Source organism: Antennarius striatus, chromosome 18 (assembly GCF_040054535.1).
Source record: "Antennarius striatus isolate MH-2024 chromosome 18, ASM4005453v1, whole genome shotgun sequence".
Lineage (NCBI taxonomy): Eukaryota > Metazoa > Chordata > Actinopteri > Lophiiformes > Antennariidae > Antennarius > Antennarius striatus.
The window spans coordinates 13,455,410-13,483,015 of NC_090793.1; the positions used below are offsets into that span (position 1 = coordinate 13,455,410).

Sequence of the window (27,606 nt, forward strand, 5' to 3'; positions counted from 1 at the left end):
TTCACTGTTATTTATGATTCTCTAAACCACCTGTCCATTTATACATCACACAAAACACACATGCAAAAATATCCCATAATTTGACAGATTCTGAAAGACTTCAACAGCTGTTTATAACCATGGGCATAAATCATAAAGCCCACATGTAGAGTGATTACCACTGTTTTCTAAGATGTGAAGGGAGAGCCGTAGCTGGAACACCTGGAAAAAAGAGCCCTTTGGCAATCCTTTGAGTTGCCTGTGGGAGGAAATCAAGAGATTTGGTGCAGAAAGCTGACAAGAGGAGCGCTCTACCACCAGCACAATGCTCCAACCCACAGGTCCACAGTGGCATTGGCTGCCATCCACAAACTCAACCGACAGCAGCCTTTTTCACATGATTCAGCACCTTAGGGCTATTTCCTCTTTTCCAAGATGAAGAAGGAGTCTAGTGGTCACCATTTTGACTGTGGTGATGATGATGATGATGATGTTTTTTGCTGCCGCGGACCATTTTCTGGAGGTCTGACATCTCGACCTGGGGATCTGTTCCACAACGGCTTGAAGTGTGTAAATAAAACACTACAGTGTTTTAGACTGACAGCACTTGGTCTTCTCAACTGATTTCTCCCTGCAGCCATTACATCATCAACCATCTCTTGTATTTAGGTAACCAAAGTGTTAATAAAAAGCATTCAGCTATTTAGAGCACACAGAGAGTGGTGTTGATGTGTATGACACAAATAAAGCCCTAGCATTTACTATACATGTAGTTATGACAAATACTACACCTAAGAAATAACCGGTTACTACTACCATTCTTCTTCAGACAAACATGTTGTCCTAGCAGTGCAATCCATAATGTTAGGGTTATGCAATGCTAAAGGTGAATGATCTTGTTTATCTGTCTGCCTGATAAGAGGATCCTTCACCAAAGGGACAAATAAGGTTTTAGTGTGAAAACAGTGTCAAAGTAAAACCTGTCAGCGTTACTTCATAAAACAAGTGTTATTAAAAAAAGACCAGTTTGAAAACGCCCCTCACTATCACACAGCCTGTAACGTCTGAGATTATATAAATTTCTTTTTCGTCATCCATCATACTTCATTGAAACGTGTCTTCAAAAGCAGGTCTTCATACAAATGTTGTCCTAACCTCAAAAGTGCAGATTGGTAATATGGTCACCCAAAAACAGAGTTGTTTTGATGTGCAATCACTTCATGTTCCACTGTCAATATTGACAACAGACCTTGTGAACTCAGATCCACGCAAGTGAAGTGGGGTCATCTCCTGTTTACAGGAATTTTTTCAGAAATATACATCTGTGGAGAGCGTGTCAATCATTAATGCCACTGGAGGCCAGATCTCCTTATAAATACTGCTGCTTCGCAGAAACCAGATTAAACGGAAAAGCGCAGTCATACTTGAGCAGCAGAGCAAGTCTAAACAGAAGATTAAAGACACCGAAAAATGGCAGGATTACACGAGAAGCTTGTACTGGTCACAGCAGCGTCAACTCTGGTCGTCCTGGTCGTGGTGAGGGCGTCCCCAGTCGTGGGGCCTATCCGCTGTGCCCCCTGCACCCAAGACAAATTGAACAGCTGTCCTGCCATCCCGACGGGTTGCCAGCAGGTGCTGAGGGAGCCTGGTTGCGGCTGCTGCATGGCCTGCGCTCTGGTGAAAGGAGCCTCCTGCGGGGTTCACACCGCCCACTGTGGTCAGGGTCTCCGCTGCACTCCCAGACCCGGGGAGGCCAGGCCACTCCACGCTTTGACCAGAGGCCACGGGGTCTGCACTGATGATCTGAATCAAGGTAGCCTCACATCTATGTGGTTTTCTCTTTTTTTTTTGTGATTTGTGATCCTATTAAAGGAACTTTTTTATTATTGAAATCCTTCATTTTCAGTTCTTTTTTTTTTTTCCTGAATCCTTCACAGAGAAATTTGGAGTGACTGACCAGGGCTCTCTGGGTCTCAACATTCCTGCTGAGGACCAAGACACTGCAGAGGGACAGGAGAGTGATAAATCCGGGCTCAATGCCATCAGCAATACACTCATGCAACAGGTGAGGCAAAGACAACCCAATTTATGAAGACTTTTAAGACTAAGTTCACCTCACTTCCACTAGAGGGAGCACTTGGTTTTGAAGAGCTGTAGATTTTTGACAGCAGTAGGATGAGAATAATTTTGCAGTATTATTATAGAATTTCTTTTTTTTTTTGTCTTCACAGGGTCCTTGTCACATTGAACTCCAAGCAGCTCTGGATGTGATAACCGACTCCCAGAAGAAACTGGGACAGGGGTTCACAACTTTCTACCTCCCCAACTGTGACGTACACGGCTTCTACAAGGCCAAGCAGGTGACGGACATGAATGATCTCACAAAATCAAACTCACTCCACCTGTTGAAATTCACCCTCTGGGCTCCTGGGCGATTCATTCATTCACCTCTCCTTTTTTCTCACAGTGTGAGTCATCGTTGGTCGGACCACCCACCCGCTGCTGGTGTGTGTCTTCCTGGAATGGGAAGAAGATCTCAGAATCAAACAACCTGCTGGAGGACTCAGACTGTCACCAAGAAGGGGCACGCTAAAGGACGAACACACCTTTCAATTCACACTTACAAGGCACAAGAAAATGTAATTTGTAACTTAAACTGAAAAAAGAGAGAGAAAGTACTTGACAAAAACCCACTCATTCATCCAAAATGTAATGTCCCATTTCAGAGGGGACTTTTCCTGTGGCTTTATTTATGTGATGTATGTATCTATCAAGTTTTATTTATTCAACACTTGTATATCCTCACATTAACCATTTGTCATTTTTAGATTTTTTTTATATGTTTGCCTATTTTTATGATTGTAAATAAGGCAACACTGTATACATTTGTGTTTCTGACTAAATAACTCCATCGCTCACAACCACAGATCTGCAGCTCTGCCAAGCCCTCTTCAGGATCAGGTTTTTTTTTTTTTTTATTCATTCAAAACTGGAACTGCGAGCAGCACGAAGCGACACAGCCCTTCATTCATTCAATATGTTGACATTGTCTGAATGTATCTTCATTGGCGTTTCCTCAATGGGTATTGGGGGAAATACTTAAAGTGCCACAAGCATGTGCCTGGTGGCCAAGCACAAACATGTCAGGGCTGACCCAAAGCCACTGTGAGGTTTGGGGAAGGTTGTTCTGCATTTGTCTACCTCTACTAGTCTCTGCAGGTCCACAGATTTAGCAGAGGATAACTGAGGGCTTTTCTAATCCACATCATTCTCATATTTACTCGTCTTTTTTTTTTTTTGACATATGTTCAAGTATTTATTATTATTCATTTGTGTGTTATCTTTGTTTACCGGTGAACCTAAATTGTTTGTGAATGCTATTTACCAGGAGTGCTGCTATTCCATTATTGGTTTTGTTGAAACCATGTACATACATATTATAATTCTATGCCTGTGCATCCTAATAAAAATGCTTATTTAATCGCCATCGGCTTGTGTTAACTGTTTGTCTCAATGATTTCACAGCAAGGCAAGACAAGATGGAGAACGAAAATAAAAATGCAAAGCCTGGCTAATTTTATTCTGCCTTTATTAATTAAAAAATAGACCTTTAAGGGTTGCATTGTACATGCAAATAGCGTGTTTACTTAAATCAAGGCGAGTGATGAAAATGATCACTGGCTACACAGAGATCGGAGATAACGCTTTATGGCCTCTATCCCAAATATTTAGTTTATGCAAAGTGACAACAGAACAGTAGCAATCACAGTACGGATTAAAGGAAATGTCCATCTTTCTGTGGCTTGAGAACAAGCATTTAAAACACTAATATGCATTGTAGTGTTTGAGCTGCACAGTCCGGCAATCAGACTCCCACAAGTGCAGGAGGCGACCAGAAAAAATGGAATTCATGGTAAGGCTACACACACTTACTCCGAAAGACATACATACAAACAAATATCTTATGGTTGTCATGATGACACATAATGTTTATAACAACAATTACAAAACACGGGGCATTTGCACATATGCAAGCCACTTGGTTGTGCGTACATGAAGAGCGCTCTCATCAATAAACCAAGTACTAGTGACAAGTACAAATGTTTATTTGTGGAGCGAGGATAAGATCTCTGAGAGCAACGCTTGAATTTTATCCTCTTCTCTGAATTTGTCCTTGTTGGGTCAAAGAAAAAACAGCTTATGAAGGATCCATCCATCAAAAAAAAAAAAAAAAAAGTTCAGACTGTATCTTGAGGACTTTTTTTTCCTCCTGGTCCTCTTCCTCTGTTCCCTCCGCTTTGGAAAAGGTCCCAAGGGGCAACAGATAGAAACAGCAAATATCCATTTATCGGCTGAACCATCTCTTGAACTCTCTCCCAATATCCTCAACATCTACATTTGTTTACAATTCTTTGTGCGCTCACTCCCAACCCTCCCTCCATCCCGCCTTGCTCCTATTGGCTCTCGGAATTGTAGTACTGGCTGTCTCCTCGCTCCTTTCCATCAAAACCTGGCAAAGACTGCCCGTACTTGTCCACGGACCAGCAGAAGCCCCGCTTTCTGCCTTTTGATGGACGACACTGAAAGTGAAGGAAAGGGATGAATTAAAGGGAGGGAAGAGAAAAATAGGGTGAGGAAGCAGATAAATGTGCAAAGCCAGATGAATGTGCAGCATTATGGGTAACAAGGTACTTTAGTCAATGAGGGAGAACAGTAACATTTAAGAGGCATTAATGGTCAGATTGTGCTGAGTCGATTCAGCCTTGGCTATCCAACACACTGTGGTATTTTGAGCAGCTTTTATGGTCTACCTCCTATTACACACACATATAGGGACCTTTAAGGTAAACAGAAACCTGGTAAAATATTTGCTTAGTCCCATTTGTGAACAACTGAGAACCAAGATCTATTTTCAGATGCTGGTGGCCAGTACGAATCATCTGTTGCTGATTATACCCCACAGCTCCAAATTATGGGTACTACAAATGACTTACAGAGTCTGTGGAGCTACCCAAGGCTGTTATTTTACTGCCAATTTTACTAAAGGTCAGCCTCCACTCTAGTAAAACATGCAGCCATTCATTTCAAAGGCAGGAGCAACTGTGCTGCTGCTCCTCAGAGGAGGCAGAGCTGATCAAGAAGGAGGGCACCCTCATTCAGTTTTCAGCGAGGTTGGACCGAAGGGGCCGATCTGAGCCGAAGCAGGACCCTCTGACTCTGTTGCAATGCCCAGCATAGGTGGAGGGGATCTTGCTACGCGTTCAATTTAGCTTCATGACAAATGTAGGAAAACTAATACCGTAATGAAACTTTTAAGGATAGTTTAATTTAAAACATTTGTGCTGCCAGCTGTATTTTTTTTTCCTCAGCAAAGAGGAATTTGCTGTTATTAAGAGCTGTAATAAGAGATGCTTTGCTTAAAAAAATAAAAAATCCTGCAAACGTTCAAATTAAACTGACCAAAATTAAATGCCTGCCATTCCTTCAGCACCTCAGGGCTTGTGAAGTACACTAGGCCCATTCTAAATAAACAAAGACAATGAGCCTGGCATTATGAGACCTGTTATGAGATGATTACAGGTCAAAGAGAACACTTCCATTAAGCAGGAGGGACTGCTATATTATGTTATAAGAAAAGCTGCCTCGGTGCTGTAGTGGCGCAGGAGCCTTAAATACCTCCATATGAATGCGTCAGAACTACTCATTTATTACAACCCGATCGTGGGTGAACCATGCGAGTGTGGAGATGGCTGCAGCTCTATTTCTGTGTGTGCTTCTCAAAAGTCCAGCAATTATGGGGGGAGTGCATTGGATGCCGGTGGCCACCTTGACGTCTGTCTCCCTGGGAGGGTTGCCGTTAAACGGCCATCGTCCCAGCCGTCAATCCCACTGGGGTTTGGGCCCTGTGGTTCCTGTCTCCAGAGCCAGTGGCTAGGGTCTACCTCACTGGCGTGGTGGTGCAATGATGAGGCTCTAATAACTACCATTGAATACAAGACTACAGCTACAAATCTGTAATTGGGCTGCAGGAGACCCAAAGTTTGAGTCACTGGACTTCAGCATCAAATCTTAATTAATGCAGCATGTAAATGAAAAAAAAAAGGAAACGGTGGTTTCCTTTTTACAGTCATTGAAAGAGATAAACATGTTTTCCCCAATTATATTTTTTAATAATGTGAAGCGTCTCTTGAAACAGCAATGAAATATCATAAAGTCAGTGGTTTTCCTGTGAATGGGAATTTGTTTTTACCTGCTTTTTCTTATAGAAACCCTTCTTGTCACAGTTTGGTATGCGGAAACCTCTGGGGTTGAGAATGTCTGTAATCTTGAGGCTGCTGAGAATACTCTCAATCTCTCTACGACAGGGACCCTGAAGGATGAGGGAACACATGAGCAGTTACTGTACATTCTCCAAAACCAAAACATCTCCAAATGTCAGGACATTAAAAAAAAAAAAAAAAAAAAGCAGCTGATGTCGTTTTTGCATATTTCTGACCCCAATTCTCAGTTTATTATTTTTTGTTTTTTTTAAATGTATTTTTCAAAATCATTCTGGTTTGATTGTTGCAAACAGGACACCAACAAAAAATATCCAAATTCCCCAGCCTGGCAATGAAAATTAACAACACACCAGAACTGCTTTTTGCACCCTCAATGAAGAAGTTAACAAATGCAGACTGCCCTGCTTTAAGACCCAAACAATGGTGGCTGCAATATGAAAGAGGGGATGGATGAGAGATTAATGCATCTGATCAGCTCGCAGTAGTTTAACAGTTTTCCAAAGCTGCTTAGAACTCTTGCGCTTCAAACAAAGGTGAATTCAAAGAGCTCAAATCTGCAGCCAAAAGGCTTTACCTACAGTTCAAGTAGTCACAATCAAAGCAGCGCATTACTAGTGTGTGCTCACTTCTCTGGCCAAGGAGAAGATCAAAATAGCAACAGGGCTTCCCAACAGGCAGTCTCTTAGGCCAATCCATCATTTGTCGGCTCCCAGTACGGCCGGCACGCGGACGCCTTGTGGCCAAACAACCGCCTGACCTAGGTCAGCCGCAGGGCCATCGTACCCACTCAGTGCCATGCCATTCTACTGCACATGATGCCTGCCAACCATCAGCACCGCCACCCAAAACATTTCATCACCCGCAGGGGGGAGAAAAACACCAAAACACAGAGGAGGAGAAAAACATTCCTCTAGTATGCTCTGAAGACAGAAAAATATTGGTTGTGGTACTTACATAATCAGGCTCCTGTTTGGTCTCTAGAGAGAAGTTTTGTTGGTCTGTGATCAGTGGTCCCGGGAGCTCCTCCATCTTAAAGCTCTGGGTTCTCTTCTGCTGCTCCCGTCTGAGCACGTCTGACTTGGCAGAGGGGAAAAAGGGGTGAAACAGAGGTCTCAGGGGTCCCATGGTTCTGTGGGTGCTGTACAAGGTCTGAAGGCCCGAGCCAGTGGAATTCCTCTCTTCATCCTGAGTCTCAACATTCTCTGCTGAAGTTTGAAAAGGGCGTGCATTTGAATCCACAACACAACAGTCAAAAGATGCACAAGCTTCTAAAACTGAGTATTTCCTCATTGCTGATATAAACATAGATTTAGATTATGTTACTCAGATGATATATGTTTTACTTGGTAGAATCACTTGATCCTGGTTGTTTCGAACCAAATAGTTTCTTCCTCTTAGAATTAAAATGATCCTGAAAGTCATAATTTAATGATTGATTCAGGTCTGCTCCTTCCGCAAGTGAAGAAAGTCTTTATTGGGTGAAATCAATTTTTGATTGCAACCTTCAGCTGATTCTTTTTCTTCTCATGTAATTAAGGTGCGCGTCACTCGGGCATAATGGAATAATCCTCTATAATGTGAAATTATCTAAACGCTCAGAGATGGAAAAGGTGCGCGCACTGGATTTACCTGGTAGTTCATTGACTGGAGGTGGTGTCCTGATGGTGACTCGTTTGTTCGTAGCGTTTGCGCAAATCCCTCGACCCTCCAGCAGAGCCTGCAGAGGTTTCGTCTCGCCGGGCTGATGCTGACATGTCAGTCCGGAGCCACATCTCCCGGTGTAAACGCCGCACGGCTGGCCGAAGCTCAGCGCGCAAGTCAGACAGCAGCCGCAGCCGGGCTCCCGGACTTTCTCGGCGCAATCCTTGGGTAACGGTTTGCATAAAAGACGCGCTCCCACGTCACATGGTTCACATTTGATTACCGGTCCGACCGCACCTGATCTGCGAATGAACGATGCCAGGACAAAAGTCATGCAAAGTGCGCGAAAGCAGGAATCCATGGTGTAAAAAGCGTCAAACAGAGGAAGCTCAGTGTCCAACTGTGATGACTTTTCACTAGGCTCTCTGTTTCACGTAAAGGCACCGGTCAAAACATCTCAATATATAGACCCCGGTGACTTTAGTCACACCCCCGAGAAGCTTAATGGTACGCTCATGACTCCGTTATTCCTTCACCAGCGCGTCAAGATGCCAGAAGACAGCCTGACTCCTTGTTAGATATTATGATAACGGGACGAAAGAAAATATCAACTTCTTACATTCACAGAAAGATTTAGTTGACTTCTTGATGTTGTTGTTGTTGTTGTTTTTGTTGTTCGATCTATAATAAAATTATCAGGCCATTTATTGCAGACATGATTTTACAGAACAGAAAACCCCGTAAGTGAATATAATGGAGCAGATGAAGGGCCCCCACACAAAACTAGGTCGAGGTTTTTACCTGGTTCATTAACTGTTTAAGTAAAAAGAAAGAAAGAAAAAAAGTAAAATTATATATTAGTTTTATCAAAATATTAAAGCCTGGTAATCATTTTTAAAAAGTATTTTAGAAATAAAGAAAAATGTAATACAGTTTGTTTGGGGTTTTTTTTTTTTGTGGTCACTTTTGCTTTTCACTCAATACGTAGTTTTCTTTGCCTTTAATTCATGTACCGTATTCTCATGTGGACACTGCACCAAACTGACAGAACCTTCTACACACACATTTCAGTAATATCTCTCTCTTTTTCTTCATTAACTTTTGATTGTTTTTTATGCAACAAAGCACTCATTGAAAGTGATAATCAATCAATCAATCAAACAATCAATCAATCAAACAAACAATCAGTCAATCAATCAATCAATCAAACAAACAATCAACCTTTATTTGTATAGCACTTAATCACATCAGCAGACATTTCAAAGTGCTTTAAACAGACAGAGAAACCCAACAGGACCCACCAGTTTATGCTTGCTCTGGAGGGTCTAACTCCTCACTCTCACCAAAACGAGCAGACGTCGTGTTGCCGTTTTTCATTCATTCATTCATTCATTCATTCATTCATTCATTCATTCATTCATTCATTCATTCATTCATTCATTCATTCATTCATTTTCTTAACGCTTCATCCGCTTGCGTGGGTCGCGGGTGTTGCCGTTTGATCACTCAGGTGAGTCTCCTAATGAGGAACTCGCTCGAGATCAGAACATTTTGGCGATTTGCTGGTTCGAAATTAAAGTGGAGAAATGGAAAAAACGGTGAATATTTTTGTTAAATGAACGTGCATTACAATCGTGCGTCTCAGTCAAAAAAAAAAAAGTGCGTCAAAGACGCAAGGACGCACGCAAATGAGAACACTGCACCTGATCACGCATAATCTGAGAACAATAAGTCTTTTAATGCATAAAATGATTATGTCAGGGATTTTTTTAGGCAAGTTTTTTTTTCCACTTTCATGAATGAATACATATTGGTTGTTGGATTAAATTCACTACATCTACACCAGTCCTCAGGGATTCTTTTGTTTTTTTTTAACTTGTGCTTCTTTTTCACATCTACGTTTTTCAACCTTGAAACCAAAAAAACAAACAAACAATTGAGACACTCCATAAAACATTAGTAAAACAGGATGTGTACTGAGTACCCACGTAAGAATGAACAAGGAACACATGAAACAAGGAACCCAAGTAATAAGCAACCCGTGTAAGAAGGAACTCACGTAACAAGGAACCAAAGAAACAAAGAACCCATGAATCAGTGAAGCCACGTAAAAAGGAACCTACATTACAAGGATATACATAACAAGGAACTCACATGTAACAATTAAGAACCCATGCATCAAGGAACCTACGTAACAATGAACCCATGTAACATGAAACCCACATAACAAAGCATAACCAGCATAACAAGCAAACCCCATAGCAAAGACCTATATGGGGGACCCATGTAACAAAGACCTACATGACAAGGAACCCACATAACGACGACACAGGTAAAAAGGAACAAAAACGGGACAAAACTCCATTTTCAACACTCTTAATAGTGTCTCTCTTCTTTTACACTCTCTAATTGTTTTTTCTGTAACTCAACAGGAATCACTTTCATCTTTTAAATGAAATTTAAATTTTATAAATTGGAATAATGACAAATAATCAAACAATGGAACGTTTAAGATTGCAGGATTCATATCTTGAAAGGGACACACAGAATGCAAACCAGCCTCAATCGCCTTCCATCAAACCGTACACTTTTGGCTCAAAACAAGAAGATAATCCACAGCCGAACATAATTCAAGGTGACCTGCCCATATGGTACTCAGTGTGTGCAAAAAACACACCTCATGTACTTGTTCTCACACATACTGTAAAGCAGTGGTCTCTGAACTTGTTGCTAAGACGTGTGACATAGTTGGGCCTGTTCTGGTGATTTGTCAGTGCTACAGAGCAGGACACATACCATACATGTAAGTGAGAAACTTCCACAGTAATTACATCTGTAGTGTTTTTAGCTCCACTATTAATTGGTTACAGATGAGCAAGGGAATAGCCTTACATGAAATGTCTAAAATACCTCAAAAGAATAACAGCAGGCGAGGCGAGGTGTACACTTCCTTCACTTTTGAAATTTTTGTGGAGGCCAATGTCAAATCAGTTGCCAACAAGCCCTGGTGCACTGCCGCCTGTTAACAGACAGGCCTACAGCAGAGCAGCGCTCAGTGGAATGCCAAACATTTGTTTCATAAGCTGAAAAAAGCCTGCTGATTTTCCTCCCTCTCCTCCACTCAGAGCTCTTTAGAACGGGGGTCTCTCAACCACCTGTGCATATTCAGCATAGCAGAGGAGAGCGTCGGGCGTAGGGAGTAACGGAGGAATGTCATCCCGCAGTGCAGCCACTCAATAAAGAGAAAGTGTGAAGAATTTGCTTGTGCATACACAGGATATTACTGTACATGTGTTTAACATAACGTGCTGTCAAAGCATGCACTTCAGATCCCTCATCCACAACAATTTCCACTGTTTTGATATGATTGGAGTAAATTGGATGTTGATGCTTGAAGTTGTGAGCGTGGTCAGTGTTGGCTCCATTTCACTGTACGCTAAATATATACCAGCATTCTCAGTTTTGCCTTAAAAATACCATGAAGTGCTGCTCTGCATATTTGTGAGCGGTGTTTTAATAAGACTAATTTATAATTACACTTTAATAATAATAATAATAATAATTATTATTATTATTATTATTATTATTTTGTTGTTATTATTTTATTATTATTGTTATTATTATTATTATTATTAATTTTATTATTATTATTATTATTATTATTTTACACAGCAAATCCAATCATTGAAGTTCTTTTAAAAAAGATTTCATCGTTACAGAAACACACACCAAGACCAGCAAAATCAACATAATTAACGTAATTAATTTTTTTGTATGTAATATTTTGTCTGTGTTCTGCTATACAAGGCTTCAGTGTTTGGCTTTGTGTGTATAATTATGTGTGTATAATTTCACTGTGTGACAATGTTTGAAGCAATTACAACACAGGGAAAATTTCCTTCAGTTGTAGTTTTTATGATCTGGCACTGATTTCTCAGGTGAATATGAACATACCGGTTGTTTCTTTCAGTAGATAGACTACAGTGTATATACTGTCTGTCTGTTTATAATGCTTAACTTAAAATATTATACAGCTATTTCAGGGAATGTTTTTACATTTAATGGAAAGGTTCAGTCAAATGGAAGTTTATGAATTCATGTACAAGAATTCATAAAAGTTAAAGAATATTTTGACAGTTTAGCCATCTAGATGTTAGCATTCCTGAACCCATTACTTTTAGTGTGATACATTCCTTTCATCCTATCATGTTAAGCAGAGTAATACCACCTGGTTCCTTCAGACTGGTTTCCTACTTCATTCATTTACACTCAGGCGTTTTTCATGGGGAGTTTATGAGTTATAAAAAATTGGGATTTTCTCTGATAACTGATCCAGACCTTTTTCCATATATGCAATACCAGTTCCAAAAAAGTTGAGACATGCAAAATGTCAATAATAAATAATTAATGTTTTAATTTTTCTGTCAAATTGTTCTTTGATGCTGACTTCACTTTCAATAAAATGACTTATTTCCCTGTGTTGGAACCGTGTTGGAAATGGAATAATGTAAGAACATGATAAAATAAACAAAAGAATAAATCTTTACAATACAGTATTATATTATTCTGATGGATTATTTTGTAACATTGCTTCTTTTTTGTTGTTTCCCCCTGATGTGATTTTGTCTCTGTGTCAGTGTGGAGGTATAGAGAGGATGGTGTTACCGTGGTGATGAAGAAAAGCTCAAGAATCTGCAGCAGGGCCAAAGCTCACAGAATGAAAGGCACATAGTTTAATCAGCTGGAGGTCTGCAGAACAGGTCTGGGTTAACTCTGGCAAAGTATATGTATGTGCACCCCTCAGCCTCAAGTACAAACCAACTCTTTCTCCATTCTTACTTGGAATTTAGGATAGCGGTGGGGGTCTGGTGTGTCACTGGTTATGTTGTATGTAGGTGTGTTGAAATAAGAGGGGAGTGGTGGGACAGTTTGGGAATGAGCCTGTTACAGCTCACATGACAAGTCCCATACAGTCACTGTTATCCCCCCCCCCTTTTAGTCTTGTGACTGTCTCTTATATAATTGCCCGTCTGAGGTTTTTTGAGCTTTTGACTCTCATCACAGATGAATCAGCTACAAGGATCTCTTTGATTAGTGCGATCATCTTTTTCCTTTGATTCTGCTCTGGCACACACACACACACACACACACACACACACACACACACACACACACACACACACACACACACACACACACACACACACACACACACACACACACACACACACACACACACTGATCTTCGACGATTTGCCGATTATTAGATGTGGTTTGAACGGCAGACAAAATAAAGAGCCAAAAGGGCAAAGGCCATCTTTCATCTATTTGCAGGGTTGCTTAATTATTTTTTTGGAGTGGTCTGTTGGTGGATCTGTCACGGTCCCCATTTCTGGAGCCTTAGCCCCCGGGGCAATCTAAGGCTGTAATTAGGTCTTAGCGAATGGGAGGATGGAGAGAGAAGAAGTCTCAGCACTCAGCCTGACAGATTGCAGAGTGCTCGGAAGTGGGCTGAATGTGGCGCCGCTCACTTTGGGCCCTGAATCCCCCCCCAGACACTATCACTTCCTATGTCTGTATTTCTCTGTCTCATAAAGGCACATTAGGACTTTTGAAAAGCTGCTGCGTATTTCATCGGTCCTTTGTTTTGAGCAATTTGACTGACGAGTAAATCATTTAAACACAAATTTAACAGACAACTACATATCATTTAGTCTTGCAATGACAAGAAACATTTTCTTAGCGACACCAGCACACTTAGCAAACAAAGACAGAATCATACTTTGGCTGATACAGAGAATATCCACTATGGACAAGTCATTCATTTTATTTTCTCCTCAGAAAGTAAATACAGTTTTTTACAGTCACAAATGTTAAAGGTGCTCTATTTGGATGAATCAGTATACAACATAAATCTGATTGTGTTATTGCTGTCTGTTTTCCTTTTGGGTTTTAATCCATTTTATACAGTCCTAAGTGTTGCCTTTATGTTTTATTTTGTTAGTCTTTTACTTCACACCAACAGACGACATCAATGGACATCATCATCCTGTTCGGTATAATTCAGTTCAATTCAAAAACCTTTTTTAGTCCCCAAGGCACAATTGAAGGCACATAAAGCAGGATTGGTGCACAGTGTATACATAAAAAGTGTAAACATAAACAATGAACATACAGTAAATAATAATTAAATAGTAACAGAAATACACTGTTTATGTTAAATCATAATTCAAAACCTAGTTAGTTCAAAACCTATTTAGTTTAAAACCTAGTTTGTTCACAACCTTGTGGGATAGTTAGTTCAAAACCTAGATAGTTTTTATTAACATGTGGAGCATGTTGGATGGTTTTGATGGAGCACTTGAGTTTATCAATCAGTGCTGTGGGTTTTGTAAAAAAAAAAGTAAATTTACATCTCAAAGCCAAACGTGACTTCAACACTTGTTGTTTCAATTCCAGAGCCTGCAGCCCACCGAGACCCTCCACAGCTGGAGTCAGAGACTGGACGTCACCCGTGAAGCATGAGCTCAATAACTTCAACCTGTATTAAATGGTTCGCATTTTGTATCACAATAAATCGCAAGTTGTTCTGGCTCACGTTTTTTTTGGCATAGAAATTCTTTGTTTATCACTTTTGAAATGATTCAGAAGCAAACTAATGCCACACACCACTCTTGATCACTCGAAGGTGTTGGTCATCAGGTCACCAGAATGCACTTTCTATTTTTTTTCTCTCCAACCTTTATTTTGCCTCAGAGGAAAAGAGATGAGCCCTGCCTCTCTAATTAAGTGGCTGTAAAAAAAAAAATGCTGAAGAGCTGGGGTGCAGGAGGAATGAGAAAGAGCCCTGTCAGCCTGAAAATGGACCTTTTCAACTCCACATCGTCTGCAAATTGGAACTTGATTGACAGCAACGCGCTACCAGAGAAATCTGGTATTTGTTGACACAGACATACTGTACATGACAGGCGTAATTAGTATTTGCTCTGGGTCATTGCTCAAGTCAGGAATGTTAACACAATAGCGCCGATTACATTAGAGGTTTATCGGGGTGACGCCTTGTGGAGGTCAGAGTCAAACGTGAGTGCGATTTGTTGTTGCCTTAAGGCGTATTTTCCTGTAATCGGTTTGTTAGAAGTGAATAAAACACAGGTAAGTCAAATTTCATGGGGAATCATTGCAGTGTAGTGAAGCCTGCATAGCTCCCTCATGCTCACACGCACTGTTATTACCTGTGTGAAATATTGTCTCTCCTGACAGGTTCCTCTGTAGTCTAATAATGTCGTTTTCTGGACTTTCCCCTGCTTCTTTTATTTCGAGACCACTCAGCACTAAATAACAGAGGACGGGCTCTGGGCTCTCCACAGCTGCTACACCTGGGCCTTCACTTCCTTCCTGCCCTCCCCGGGAATTCTTCACTTTCACCACCTGCAGATGGACAGCAGTGAGAGGGGAGGAGGAGGAGGGGTCTACCTCATTACACCTTTTCTCCCTCCATAGCAAGGTGCTGCAATTTTATTTCCGCTCAACATCATGAGAGCTATACCTGTCCAGGCATGTGTGGAGGCTGCATCCTCTTTTACTGTGATTCACAAATGAGACATTGGACATGCATGTGTTGGATTGGTGCATATGCATAAAAATAGAAAGCCACAGATTGACAATACATATGTGCTGCAGAAAAGGAAGTTAATTTTCACCAGGAAAACAAGCCACGTCACACTTGTATAGGTTCACAAGTGTCACTGGTGTCCTCTGCTGGCAGCAGATTGAACTGAAAGTCTTCCCTAAAGTATTTCCCTTTACTATTAACTCTTGTTCCACGATGTACATACATCAAAACAATTGGCTCCTGCTGGAAAAACAATCTAAAAGCATTTCCCTGACTTACTGTCTATCCTAATATCTTCCAAGATATTAAGATAGATATAGTTCCAAAAGTATGACAATGAGTGCTCGGAAAAGAAATACACATTGTGCATGGTACACCTGCAAAAAATAAGGAAGGAAAATTCAGCTGAAGACTAAAAACCTACATTCACAGGCTCGTGTGTGCTGGATGACGGCAGACACATGGCGCAGAAACCAACTACCTCTATTGACACAAGATATAACGCAACATTTCCAGTAGATAATCACTATTGGAGACATGAATGATTTTTCTTTCTTTGTTAAATCAGTTCTATCCCTATAACCCTTTAACTGGACAATAAAGGAAACACAAACAACATGAAATTGTGTTAAATGAGTACTCCTGGACCCCCCCCCACCCGAAGGCCCATCAACAGATCCCGGCTAAACGGAATATTCATGAAATTACCAAGATTAAATAAATGTTTTTGTTTATTTACAGAACACGTCAAACAATTCAATAATAATGTACAAATAAACTGTTGGTATGTTTCATGTTATACACAGTTTGAGATAAGAATGAGGTCATGGTGACTAGATAACAAATGCGTAAATAATCATTATGGTAGGTCTATATGTGCAGAGCTGCACGGTGGCTTCGCAACAGAAAGAATAACCGACACAAAAAGATGCATTTTTACTCATCATGTCATATTCAATGTCAACAAACGCTCACTAAGCACTTCTCTTTTTGTCAGTACTTGTGCTTATTACAGCATTTGTTCTCTTTTTACAGCAGCTTTACAGTTTTTAAATTCAAATACAAAATTAAAGGATACTGACATATGTTTGACACCAAAACATTGTATGACTGTTTTGTGGTCTCAGGCACCAAAAACAGAACAACATAAGGTAAAAAAGGCAGTTCAGTGGTATTCCACTTACTATGTTCTAAACGAAGTACTGATTAGGTTTTTAACTAAGCCATATCAACATATATTAATGCTTACTTATAATATTTATCTATTGTTTCTCTCATCATACACACAGACACATACACACACACACACACACACACACACACACACACACACACACACACACACACACACACACACACACACACACACACACACACACACACACACACACACACACACACACACACACACACACACACACACACACACACACACACACAGGTTGGTAATATGCATCAATGCTGCACACAGCTTTAAAAGTGGTCACGTTCACAGACACCTTAAGAAAGAAAGTTGCTTAACAGGTTCAGGAGCCACAAAACTCAAAGTTTAAAAAAATAAAATTTTACATTGCATAGATAAAATAAGGTAACCCGTATGCGACATCGTCCATATCCAAGTCCAAATTATACATATTTTCCTGTGCTTATTTTCCACATCTTTAACACCACAACAAAACACTGCATGCTGGACAGATGCAGCAGAGGTGCAAATGCACTTTATAGACTGTAAATAGCTTAAATGAAGTTTGTTTTGGGTAATAATACAAAATAAAACATGCAACAGAGTAAGGTTTAAACTGCTATGCAGTAATCAAAAGCAGCTTTTGTGTTATGCACTTTAAGAAATATCTAACTGTGTACATGATAGAAATGTCAAGCAGTATAAAAGAGAATGAAGATTTTCATATGATTTCATTTTTGTTTTCTTACTTGGTTTGTTTACAATTCATTTTGTAGGAGAAAACACAACAACAACAACAACAACATAATAGTAAGGATTTCTGTTTGTGTACAAAAAGATGTAACTTAATGGTAACATCCAGTTAATATCAAGGATTAAATTCCAGCTCATCCCCATCTTCAGACTTCTGTTTTTGTCCTCTTTGAAGCCTCTCAGTCATAATTTGTCATTTTTTTCTCTCAGCACAAATGTGTCCACGCTCGGCCTGAGCCTATTTGTTTTTCTGTGAGCCAATCATCACTTTGGAAACAAAGTTGACAATGGCACTTGCTGGCTGCTCGGGGTCGTGCTCTGCAAACAGGTGACACACATTATCCATGGACGTGCCAGTTTTCCTCGCCACAAAGCCAAAGATCCTGCAGAGGTGGAACAAAACAATTAATTTAATGTTCTAACTACATATCTGGGGAAAAGTTCCATTCTAATTTAAATACATAAAATGCTACAAATTCCCCAAATATACATCAACAGGCTACTGTTTATCTAGTACATGGAAGATATGTATGTAAAATTCTGTGGAAAAAAACAACAACTACTGAATAGATTTTGTCGGGCCCCTCAATCCTTCTCATAGAATTACATTCAATTCAACTTCTAAATACATTTAAAAAACAAAACTAAAGTTCTTAAACAAGCATAATGCAAAAACAAACGACTTACTTTGCTGACGGACAACCTTCTTTCTTCCACCTAAGATCAGCGCAAAGAGGATAAAAATCATACTCTGAGCATTACTTCCCCATCTATATATCCAAATCTATTAAAGTTAACATGCATCAGTTCTTTTTTATCTTATTTTGCATTTTCTTTTCTTTGTTATGACTTGAGCTCACCTTAAATGAGCCATTTTTAAATGTTAGATCAGCATTACTTACTTTCTATCTTGAGGGTCCAATGCACAATATATGACAGTGTTGACATTGTAGTGTCTCCTGAAGAAGAGCCTAAGAGAGGACAGGGGGGTGATTGATGTATTGCATTCGTATGTTTCTATGGTGGCTTTGTGATGTGTGGGCACAGCGTCCAGACCTTCATACATGTGAGTACGCTGGGATAGGCTCTAGCAACCCCCCTTGATCCATAAAAGCGGAAAAGTTGTCGGAAAAATGACTGAATTCTGGAATGAATGAATGTTTCTACGGTGCAGATAAGCCTGTGTGGTACTCACTTCCTCTGGTTATCGGTGAGGGTTATTCCCTGGGAGGACACCTTGAAGTGGACTACAGTTGAGGTCGGGGGAGGGCTGGAGCTCAGTGTCATACTGGTTGCTTTCTGCACTGCTTGGACACCTGTTAGTGATTCCATCTCCACAGAGCACAGGTACCACACATTACACGCTGTGGGAGCAAACAGACTAAAATTAGACCCACATCACGAGCGCTGAGTGTGAACAACAGGGGAGCAAAGGCGTTCAGTTACTCAGTCCCACAGTCCATAATAACAAGATGAGAAAAATGTGTGTATAACCATTGATGCACTCATTTCCAAAAGTGTCAGAGGTTTGCGACCAGTGTCGTGGCTGGTTCATCATTATCTCTATTCAAAGCAATTTAGGATCCTGATTACCTGCGCCTTGTTTAAGCAGCTCGGCAGCAGAGTTGGCCACGGATTGTGAGGAAGTATCCACAACATCCTCAAGGGGATCTGTGAACATGATCAACAGAAACATAGGTGAGCTAATCAAAGAAAGATACAGGGAAGAAATATATTGCAAGACAGCTCAGCAGACTGATATTTGCAATGACAAAAACATAAATGTTTATTTCTTCAGTCTGATTAATTGATTCTAATCTTCCTGCATGAATTTAAGTCTGAGACTGCACTTTAAATATTTACCCCTGTCTGGTATGATGAGCTTGCAGGGTAGAGCCAAGGGAGTGATTGAATGCTGACAGACCAGTGCAGTTAAACTTCCTATAAAACAAAATAGAATCAAATTACAATTCACCAAGACCTGTTTAATTGCTCCATTAGTGTCCATTACTTTCCAAATTGTTTCTGAAAAACATCACATCAAACCACAGTCTATGGATAAATGCCGGTTGCACCGATTTGTCATGTCTGCGGACAAAAATAACCAGTCATCAGCAGCTTGTGGTCCATTAAAACATATTCCAAAAGGGGGCAGCATGATGCATGAAGCCAAAGCGTCAGCCAGTGCCATTCTTGCTAACCAGCTATGAGGGGAGAGGCTTTAACAGCACAGGTACTCACCAAAGTAAGGCTCATTGGGGCAACCCTTCAACCGCACTCCTTTCTGCGTGCACTCAATCAGGAAGTGGCGAACTAATTCATTGGATAGATCGCCCCCTGTTAGAAAATAGAAGATGTGAAGATGAAGAATTCACTGTCAGAGATACCAGAAATAATTAGCATCCGCCAACAGTCTGATCCATTCGAGCAAAAGACTCCTCTGTTTGACACTCCAGATTTACTCTGGTTTACAGTAAACAGCTACCAGGAAATTATGCCTGCACTGAGTGTAACTGAGCTTTGAAGGGTTACTTAAAACATTAAATCACCGCATTCAATCTCTCTGGAGATTAATGGGATTATGACTCAACAGAAGCATCTCTGAGGGGGGAAGGAGGAGTCTACGTGAGGAATGTCTCCACACAAAGGAGAAGAGAAAGGCCCGCTCCTTCAGGTGGATAGGGTTTCACACTTTTAGGAGCCACAATGGCCTTAGCCGAAAGTACGGAGACGCACCACGCCATGATGTCACCGCAGGTGATGTTGGAGAGTGAAAGGTTGATGGCAAACAAAAGGGCAGGTGTGAATGGGGGATAAAAGTTAAGGGTTGATTGCTGTGGTGGGTTAGTACAGGAAGGGATAAGAGCATCCCTTAGGACAAAATATATATAAATTGTCCAGCGTCACTTGATAAACATTGCAGTGTTTTTTTAAATAATTTTCAAAAGGATGCAATGTGAATCATTGTCTTCACTTAATCAGCATTTGTTTCATACGGAAACAAAGATTCTTTGACATGAGACATAATTTTCCTAACATCTCACCCTATAATTCCCAGATATGCTAAACCTGTACATTAAACCTGTAAACCATTAAATCCTGTACATTAAGATGTAAATAACCAAGCAGCCTGTTTTGACCCCAGTCACTGGATATTATTACATCAACAACAGGGCAATGTGGAACACAGAACTTCCCAGGAGACAGCCCTGGGATCAGACCAGGCTTATGGAAATGGCACATGCTTTGTTAAAGAGTGAAACATTAGCTGCACATCTAAGACGCCTCTACAAAACTGGGTCTGTTTGGCTTCTTCGCGGTGATGCCCAGGAGAGAAATGCGTAAATAGGGAGGAACTCTCAAGTTCAAGCATGCGGATGAGTACAGTGGGCTGTAACTGTAGTAGGCTTTATGTGTCACTGTGTGATTTACTAGATAATTCCCAGGATGTCTGCAAATACTGGGGAAATCTCTGATATTTCTTTTGTGATGAAAGAATTGAAAGCATAACTGCAGTCTTTTCTCTACTAAGATAAGGAAGTTTGGCTACTGCCAAAAAGAAAAAAATATAAAGAGGAAAGGTCAAAAATTCCCTTGACATAAAGTGAGAAATAAAGAAATATTCCTTCTCCTCTGCTTGGAGGGGCACTATAATGAAGAAAAACAGTTGGAAATTCATTATTCAAGTTGCTCCTGTTAGTTGCAAGCAATGGCTGTTGATTTTCAAATATTCCTATGGTGATTATTTTGTAAAAATGGGCCACTACACACAATTAAGGTTTTATTTTTCCTGGTAGTAATGGAGCAGCACCACAAGATGGCAGTGATACACAGACGGGCTGTTTGAAATTACTATTAACAGTAGAAGAAGAAGAATGTTGACAACCACACAACAGGCAGCCACTGACAAGACCTGTGTGACGGTCTTAATTTAATTTTTTTTGTAATTTAAAAAAAGTTGAATAAATTAAAAAAAAAATACTGTTCCAACTCTGGAAGTTACAGCTATGTGCTTTTAAGCTGTTTTCCACATTTACAGTACCTTTTTTTGTCTGTTGGAGAACTGAGGGTGGGGGGGTGGCCACCTTCATTGCCAGTCCATAAGCCCCTCTGAAGGAATGACTGTCCCGCACAATGAAGCAACCAGGCTCCTTATCTTTCAAAACTGAAATGGCTGCAAGAAGAAAAAAAAAGAATTGTGAGCTCCATATTGTAATTTTTTTCTCTTTATTATCACGGAGGAAACATGGCTGCTGGAGGACCGACCTTGATCCCTTGAAATATCTGGCTTGTACCAGAATTTTGATGTATCCTGTACAAATTTGACAGTAACCTGTTTGCTGGCCAGTACATCTAGAAAACACACAATTATTAGAGTAAAACATTTACTTGTGTTCAGCTGTCTAGCCTTGTGACAACACTTAATACTGCTGGGCATGCAGCTCACCTGGTAGAGGTGAGGCTGTGCTTGACATCTGAGCGGAGAGGTCTGGCAAAACATTAGGGAAGGGAATGCTGAGGGAGCTCCCACTGTGGGGGCTTGAGAACCCGCTGAGGGCTGGAGATGCAGTTCCCAGGGAATGTTCCCCATCTGATGCTCTCTTCTTCTCAGGCAGGACTGGAGGTTGTAACTGCGACAGCAATGTCTGATTCTGCCCGTCCACAATGGTCAAAAGATCCCTGTCCAAGCTTCCATTTCCCAGGAGAGATGAGGTGGAGTTGGGACGGTCCGTGACGTAGCCAGGTCCCAAGCCGTCCTGCTCATCGAAGCTTTGAGCTGGACTGTGGGTGGCGGAGCATCGAGACAACCGGCTCCGTTGGCTGCTTCGAGGAGAGCTGTGGGCATTGGGGGCAGGGTGAATGTGGGGGTGGTGGCTGTGGTCCAGCAACAACGGTTGCTGCAGTGGTTGTCTGGTGGGGGGGCCGCTACTCAAAGAGGCCTGGCGGGTCAGGACTGGATGCTCTGGCCAGGACTGGTTCATGGATGAACTGATTCAAAATAATTTAAACAAACATTTCCAGAAAATCAATGATCAATACTACAACAAAGATCACATTACACCATTACAGAGGAAATTAGAAGCTCCCAAATTTATCATTTCCCAATTTAAGAAATACTTCAGTCTCCCTCAGCTGAAATTGTGTATTAAAAAATTCCTCTTTTTTATATTTTTTATTGCTGATCAGACAAGAAATCCTCGTAATCTGAAACTTGCTATGACCCATCTGTCACGGTTAGTGCTGCTTTGAGCTTAGGAAGAGACCTGTACCTGTCTGTCTGCTGAAATGTCCCCACAACAGAGGCAGCGTGCGTAGCACTTAACGTCCTGTGGCACTTGATGGAGGAGTTTGGTAACCCTTCAGCTGCAACATGACTTATCACATCTGAATATCCTCGCGGTTCTGTGCAAGAACAAGAAAACACGTTATTCAAGCAGATATATTGATCACATTCAGCTGGGGACTGTTTTCAGTGTAAAGCCTTATTAAATCATGTATATATAGAAAAGAAAACTCTTGGGCAAAGGTTTTGAGCTTCTTTCTGGGTACAAATAATCAATATGGGATTTGAAATGAAACTAGAGATGCCTACATGTTGGTGAAACCTGGCCATAATCGATATAAAACCAATCACCATTGACAGTACCTCTGTGCTGCTGATCGAGTCAACAAATCAGACTCAACTGCATTTAGGAATTATATAATACAAGCTTCAGTCTTAGCCTGGAGCCACTGAGAGCCACAAATATAAAAGCTCATGTTCCGGTTTTCCAACCCAGGTTTTCTCTGGGCTACCTTTGGAATGAGAGCTATGAAGCCGCATGAATGGCTGGCTTCTTACTGCCCACATTTCCCCTTTTCTATGCCTGCAGAGCCACTTTCATGCAGTAAAACAGGCAAAAATCTGCTTCTGGGCTCCTTTGACATACTGTAGGCTATGGAAACGGGTTGAAGATCAGAGGAAATTAAAGTAAAACTTATGTTCATAGAAATATCATCGATCTGCATGTGGATAATTAATTTTGTGATAGTCCTGCTCAAAAACAAAAACAGAGATAACTCAATTTAAAAGGCTTGGTGTAACGGATTGGGTTAGGACCCAAATGCAGAACACTGGTGGAGAAGCTTTCAATCAGATTTTAATCAATAAGGCAAAATCCAGGAATCATAAGAAAACACTCGCCAGAAAACTGGACGTGCAGGTACAAAGGGTACAAAACAACCTGGCACCAAACCAAAGGAGAACCCAGCTTAAGAAGCGTCAGCTATCGGCCTGATGGAGCACAGGTGAGATGAGGGACAGGTGTGGAGACGAGAGTCCGCCACACCCCAGTACAGCAGAGCAACAGAGCACCCACACTGAACCGTGACACTTGGGGGGACAACATCACAATTCTTTTGTGATAATTTTATGATAGTAAATTAAGTCAAACTGGAAAACAAGCATTTTTGGAATCAACATTAAAGTCCATAGATACTGGTGCTTGAATGAATCTCTAGCCAGACCGTGTTCCACCTCAGATAAATACCACAGAAGACAAAAAGAAATGCATATAAAGAGAAACAAACAACCAGAACAGTGTTCTGTTCAAGTTGTGATCTCTCAGGCATTCTCCAAAAACCAAACAAGAACGAGAGAGACCGGTTAGGAGTCTCCCTGCTCGCTTTCTTCAGATATCTTTATTTCCTGGTATTTGTTTCAAAACCACCACGAACAACAGTGACACCATTACTCGATAAGGCAAAACGGCTGGCGCTGTTCTGATCATGGGGGGGGGGGGCAAACAAGAAGCCAAAGAGTAGACATGAAAGAGGAGTCTCAGGTCCTGTCTTTGTATTATTCCTCATATTTAACCAGCTGAGATGTCAAACGTTAACAAAAGTATGGAAAAAACAAACATAAAAATAAACTGTCCAGATCCAAGGTCAAACGATGTATACCTTTTCTTCACAATGTAATGCGTTTTTTTTTATTTATTACAAACACACAGCATACTTTAAGACAACTCATATCTTGTGTCCTCTTAAGGCTCACTTATTACTCATTAACACATATAAATTTACACAATAATATGCAATTCACATTTTCTCATTTTGAGAATATTCAACTGTTCTGAACTTACCATGGTCTGTCCTGAAGCCCCCATAAGACTGCTTGCTGGGAGATGATGTTTGCCTGAGCTGATTTATTTCTGACATTGTTTTCACTGAAAACAGAGGAATCGATGATGAACATTTCTATTTAATCCCAACAAACAGAACCGGTCATAAATAGCAATTCAGTTTGACTGACCATACGGTGTTGGTGGAGAAATGGGGAAGGCGGGGGTGGGTGGAGTCATGTCAGTGCCAGCCTCAACCCCATTGTCTATATCTGGGCCCTGTGCCCTGTAGTCAGTGCTGTCAATCCTGAACATGTGATGCTGTGGAAAACACACACACACACACACACACACACACACACACACACACACACACACACACACACACACACACACACACACACACGTTACCAGTCATACAGACTATACAAGAGCAGTGTCAAACACACACCAGCACTATACTTGTATATACCTGTGACTGAGCAGCAATGGGGGAGTAAGTCCGCTGGGTCCTGTACCCCTCTGTCCCACTCCATCCTGAGTTACAGCAGACTGGGTGATCCATGACATCACTTCCTTTGCCCACCTGACCCTCAGTAGGCTGGTCAGCTGCATAAACACAGGTAGACAACAGCAAGGGGGGCATTAGATGTCGATGGATTTGCAGGCATTGCTGGCTTCTAAGAAGTTGAGTACACACAGTAACTACAGTGACCTTTGGTATCTTTTAGAAAAGGTTTGCTGCTTCGTCTTCATGTTAAGGCATATTGAATATAATTGAATATAATTCACACTATTATGTTGTAGCTTAGAATAACTCATCAAGACACAAAAACTCTAAGCAGAGGTCTCCAAACTTTCTCCTGTAAGGGCCACATAACGTTTCCCTTCTCTGACGGGTGGCCATGGTCAGTTTGTAACAGAAAAAACTCAAACGATTGCAGGGCTGCCTAAATGTAAATATGTATTGTCTTCCAGAACCAAATATTAATAACCCTTTCTGGTTCTTATGTCATTTGGGATAGCGGCATAGAAGTAAATGAGATTATCCGGCTCGAATACGTCTTTCAGAACATCACAGTTCTGTGAGTCTGTTCCAGCTGACAGCGGATCATAGGTGAGGCACACCTGTAATCCAACAACAACACATTTTTGTTGTTTTCACATGTTCACCATGAAAACTTGTAGACTTGTTGTGGCTGCTTTCAGAACGACCCCTCAATTCGGATGACATTTCAATTTAGTTAGGTCATAAAATGACTGCACCACAGGATACTTCCTCCAGCCATGTTTTCAGAGGACAGCTGAGGAATGCCAGGGCTCTGCGTTTGTCAGCGTGTGGTGGTGCTTCAGTGTTGTGACTACTCTAAGAGGGCTGCCACTTAGCACCGGGGTGTTAATTTGAGCCCTCCCAGCAAGCCATGACCTCTCAGCCCCCAAGAATGCTAATGGTGTAGGAGTGTTAATGTTGGGGATCATTAATCACTCTGTCTGAGACAAGTATGTGTGACACAGACGGTGTGAGGTGTACTTGACTGGGTGACTCCAGTGACATCACAGTTTTGTTGATTTCATTATATCCATCTGTCTACAGGAGTGTGTATACATTAGGTGAGCACCATTGTTCCAAAGAATGGGATTTCTTTTGTCCGTAAGACGTATGAATCACAGATAGGCATGAGACACGGAGCCAAAGCTTCTCTCCAGTGACTCAGATTTAGTGGTATCACTTCTGTAACTTAATATGCATGAAAAACCAAACTGCACAATACGGCAAATATAACATTGTGTTCTAATACCATAACGGACTGCTTTAGGGCATTATGGGAATTGCAATATTGATTTCATTGTGGTAGTCATGTGATGCAGCCCGGGTCTTTATAAGGCAGAAAGCCAAGCAACCTACTAAAGAAGAATTGATTATTGTGTAATTTAGCCTTTGCATTTAAGAAAGAAATACACAAATTATGTTATCACCACTAAAGACTGGATTTTTGTGGAGGTTGTTTTCTGTCACATTTGAAGAGGATCACACATTATTTCAGCCAAAGGTGTTGATGAGTCCTTTTTTTCTTTTCAAAAATATGTAAAGTTACTGAAAACAACAGCAGCATGAATGAGTGTGGCAATGAGTGGGGAAAAAAAGGTGGCCCACTTACAATAAAATACAATTTAATTAATAATGCATTACTTTCTAAGAAAAGTACTTCAGTATTTGATTCTGAAAGGACTGTTCTGTGTAGTTGTTAGGCACAGACAGGTATGTTTTTGGAATCAAATGGAAAAAAAACATTGCCTCCAGGCTCTGCTGTTCCTCCCTTGAAAATTCCTCAGGCCTCCCCATCTTGTGCCCCCTGCAACCACATGAACAGGCCAGAGTATGAGTCACACACACACACACACACACACACACACACACACACACACACACACACACACACACACACACACACACTGCTTACACCCAGATGGCTTTCTGTATTTTCTTTGCTTCAATGGTTTACAGCTTAAGGAATCCAAAATGCAATTTTGTTCCTGATGCTGAACGTGACAACCCCTATGAAAAAGCCGAATTTAGAACGTAAAACATGCTAACCTTTGTACCATAGGGGTAAACCAGGCATTAACATTGATCACTTAGTATAATTACAGTCACTGTATTTTCCAACTTATCTTTGTGATCGCTGCACAACTGCAGGCAAAAAAAAACAACAACCTTAAGATAGGCAAGGTACTTCCATAAGCTTCAAATTTCTATGTAATCCTACAAGCAGATAATAAGTTGGAGTACATAAACTCGTGATCAGTTTCAACATGAAATAACTTAAGTTAATATCTACCATCAGTACAAATGTCATTACGTTGCACAACCTGTTTGCACAACAAAGCGAACAACAATGAAAGGAGACGCTAAAAGATCACAGAACTCATGTGAGTGTGTTTAACACAAAACTGCAATAGGAACAGCATCTATTAGATTCAAATAATGTTTCATGAAGGTAGTGACTTGTGTGTTTAATGTCATGCTTTCAAGTTCCTTAACACTCATCAATA

General features: G+C 40.8%; 3 protein-coding genes across 4 annotated transcripts in view; 1 reads left to right on the top strand and 2 right to left on the bottom strand.

The window, feature by feature from the left end:
- The first annotated feature begins 1,396 nt into the window (after positions 1 to 1,396).
- Positions 1,397 to 3,466, top strand: LOC137612026 (insulin-like growth factor-binding protein 1). Its single transcript, XM_068340324.1, has 4 exons — positions 1,397 to 1,792; positions 1,917 to 2,044; positions 2,211 to 2,339; positions 2,447 to 3,466. Exons 1-4 carry the CDS (start codon positions 1,450 to 1,452, stop codon positions 2,570 to 2,572), a joined length of 726 nt encoding a protein of 241 aa, XP_068196425.1. The 5' UTR covers positions 1,397 to 1,449; the 3' UTR covers positions 2,573 to 3,466.
- Positions 3,266 to 8,262, bottom strand: LOC137612025 (insulin-like growth factor-binding protein 3). The gene is made up of 4 exons (XM_068340323.1): positions 7,890 to 8,262; positions 7,215 to 7,465; positions 6,230 to 6,349; positions 3,266 to 4,559 (listed from the first exon to the last, which is right to left on the bottom strand). The coding sequence occupies exons 1-4, from the start codon at positions 8,260 to 8,262 to the stop codon at positions 4,434 to 4,436; spliced, it is 870 nt and encodes a 289-aa protein (XP_068196424.1). The 3' UTR covers positions 3,266 to 4,433.
- A 7,964-nt stretch (positions 8,263 to 16,226) lies between these two features.
- The window catches only part of LOC137612035 (tensin-3-like), a 33,732-nt gene continuing 22,352 nt past the window's right edge, over positions 16,227 to 27,606 (bottom strand). For both annotated transcript variants that reach the window (XM_068340338.1, XM_068340337.1), the window contains 14 exons: positions 25,025 to 25,161; positions 24,744 to 24,873; positions 24,574 to 24,657; positions 22,720 to 22,852; positions 21,897 to 22,438; positions 21,716 to 21,802; positions 21,492 to 21,623; positions 19,691 to 19,786; positions 19,313 to 19,390; positions 19,043 to 19,120; positions 18,645 to 18,813; positions 18,352 to 18,420; positions 18,137 to 18,166; positions 16,227 to 17,832 (listed from right to left, as the gene is read on the bottom strand). In XM_068340338.1, coding sequence (XP_068196439.1) covers positions 17,688 to 17,832; positions 18,137 to 18,166; positions 18,352 to 18,420; positions 18,645 to 18,813; positions 19,043 to 19,120; positions 19,313 to 19,390; positions 19,691 to 19,786; positions 21,492 to 21,623; positions 21,716 to 21,802; positions 21,897 to 22,438; positions 22,720 to 22,852; positions 24,574 to 24,657; positions 24,744 to 24,873; positions 25,025 to 25,161 — 1,910 coding nt within the window. In that variant the 3' untranslated portion in view covers positions 16,227 to 17,687. The remainder of the gene's footprint in view (positions 17,833 to 18,136; positions 18,167 to 18,351; positions 18,421 to 18,644; positions 18,814 to 19,042; positions 19,121 to 19,312; positions 19,391 to 19,690; positions 19,787 to 21,491; positions 21,624 to 21,715; positions 21,803 to 21,896; positions 22,439 to 22,719; positions 22,853 to 24,573; positions 24,658 to 24,743; positions 24,874 to 25,024; positions 25,162 to 27,606) is intronic.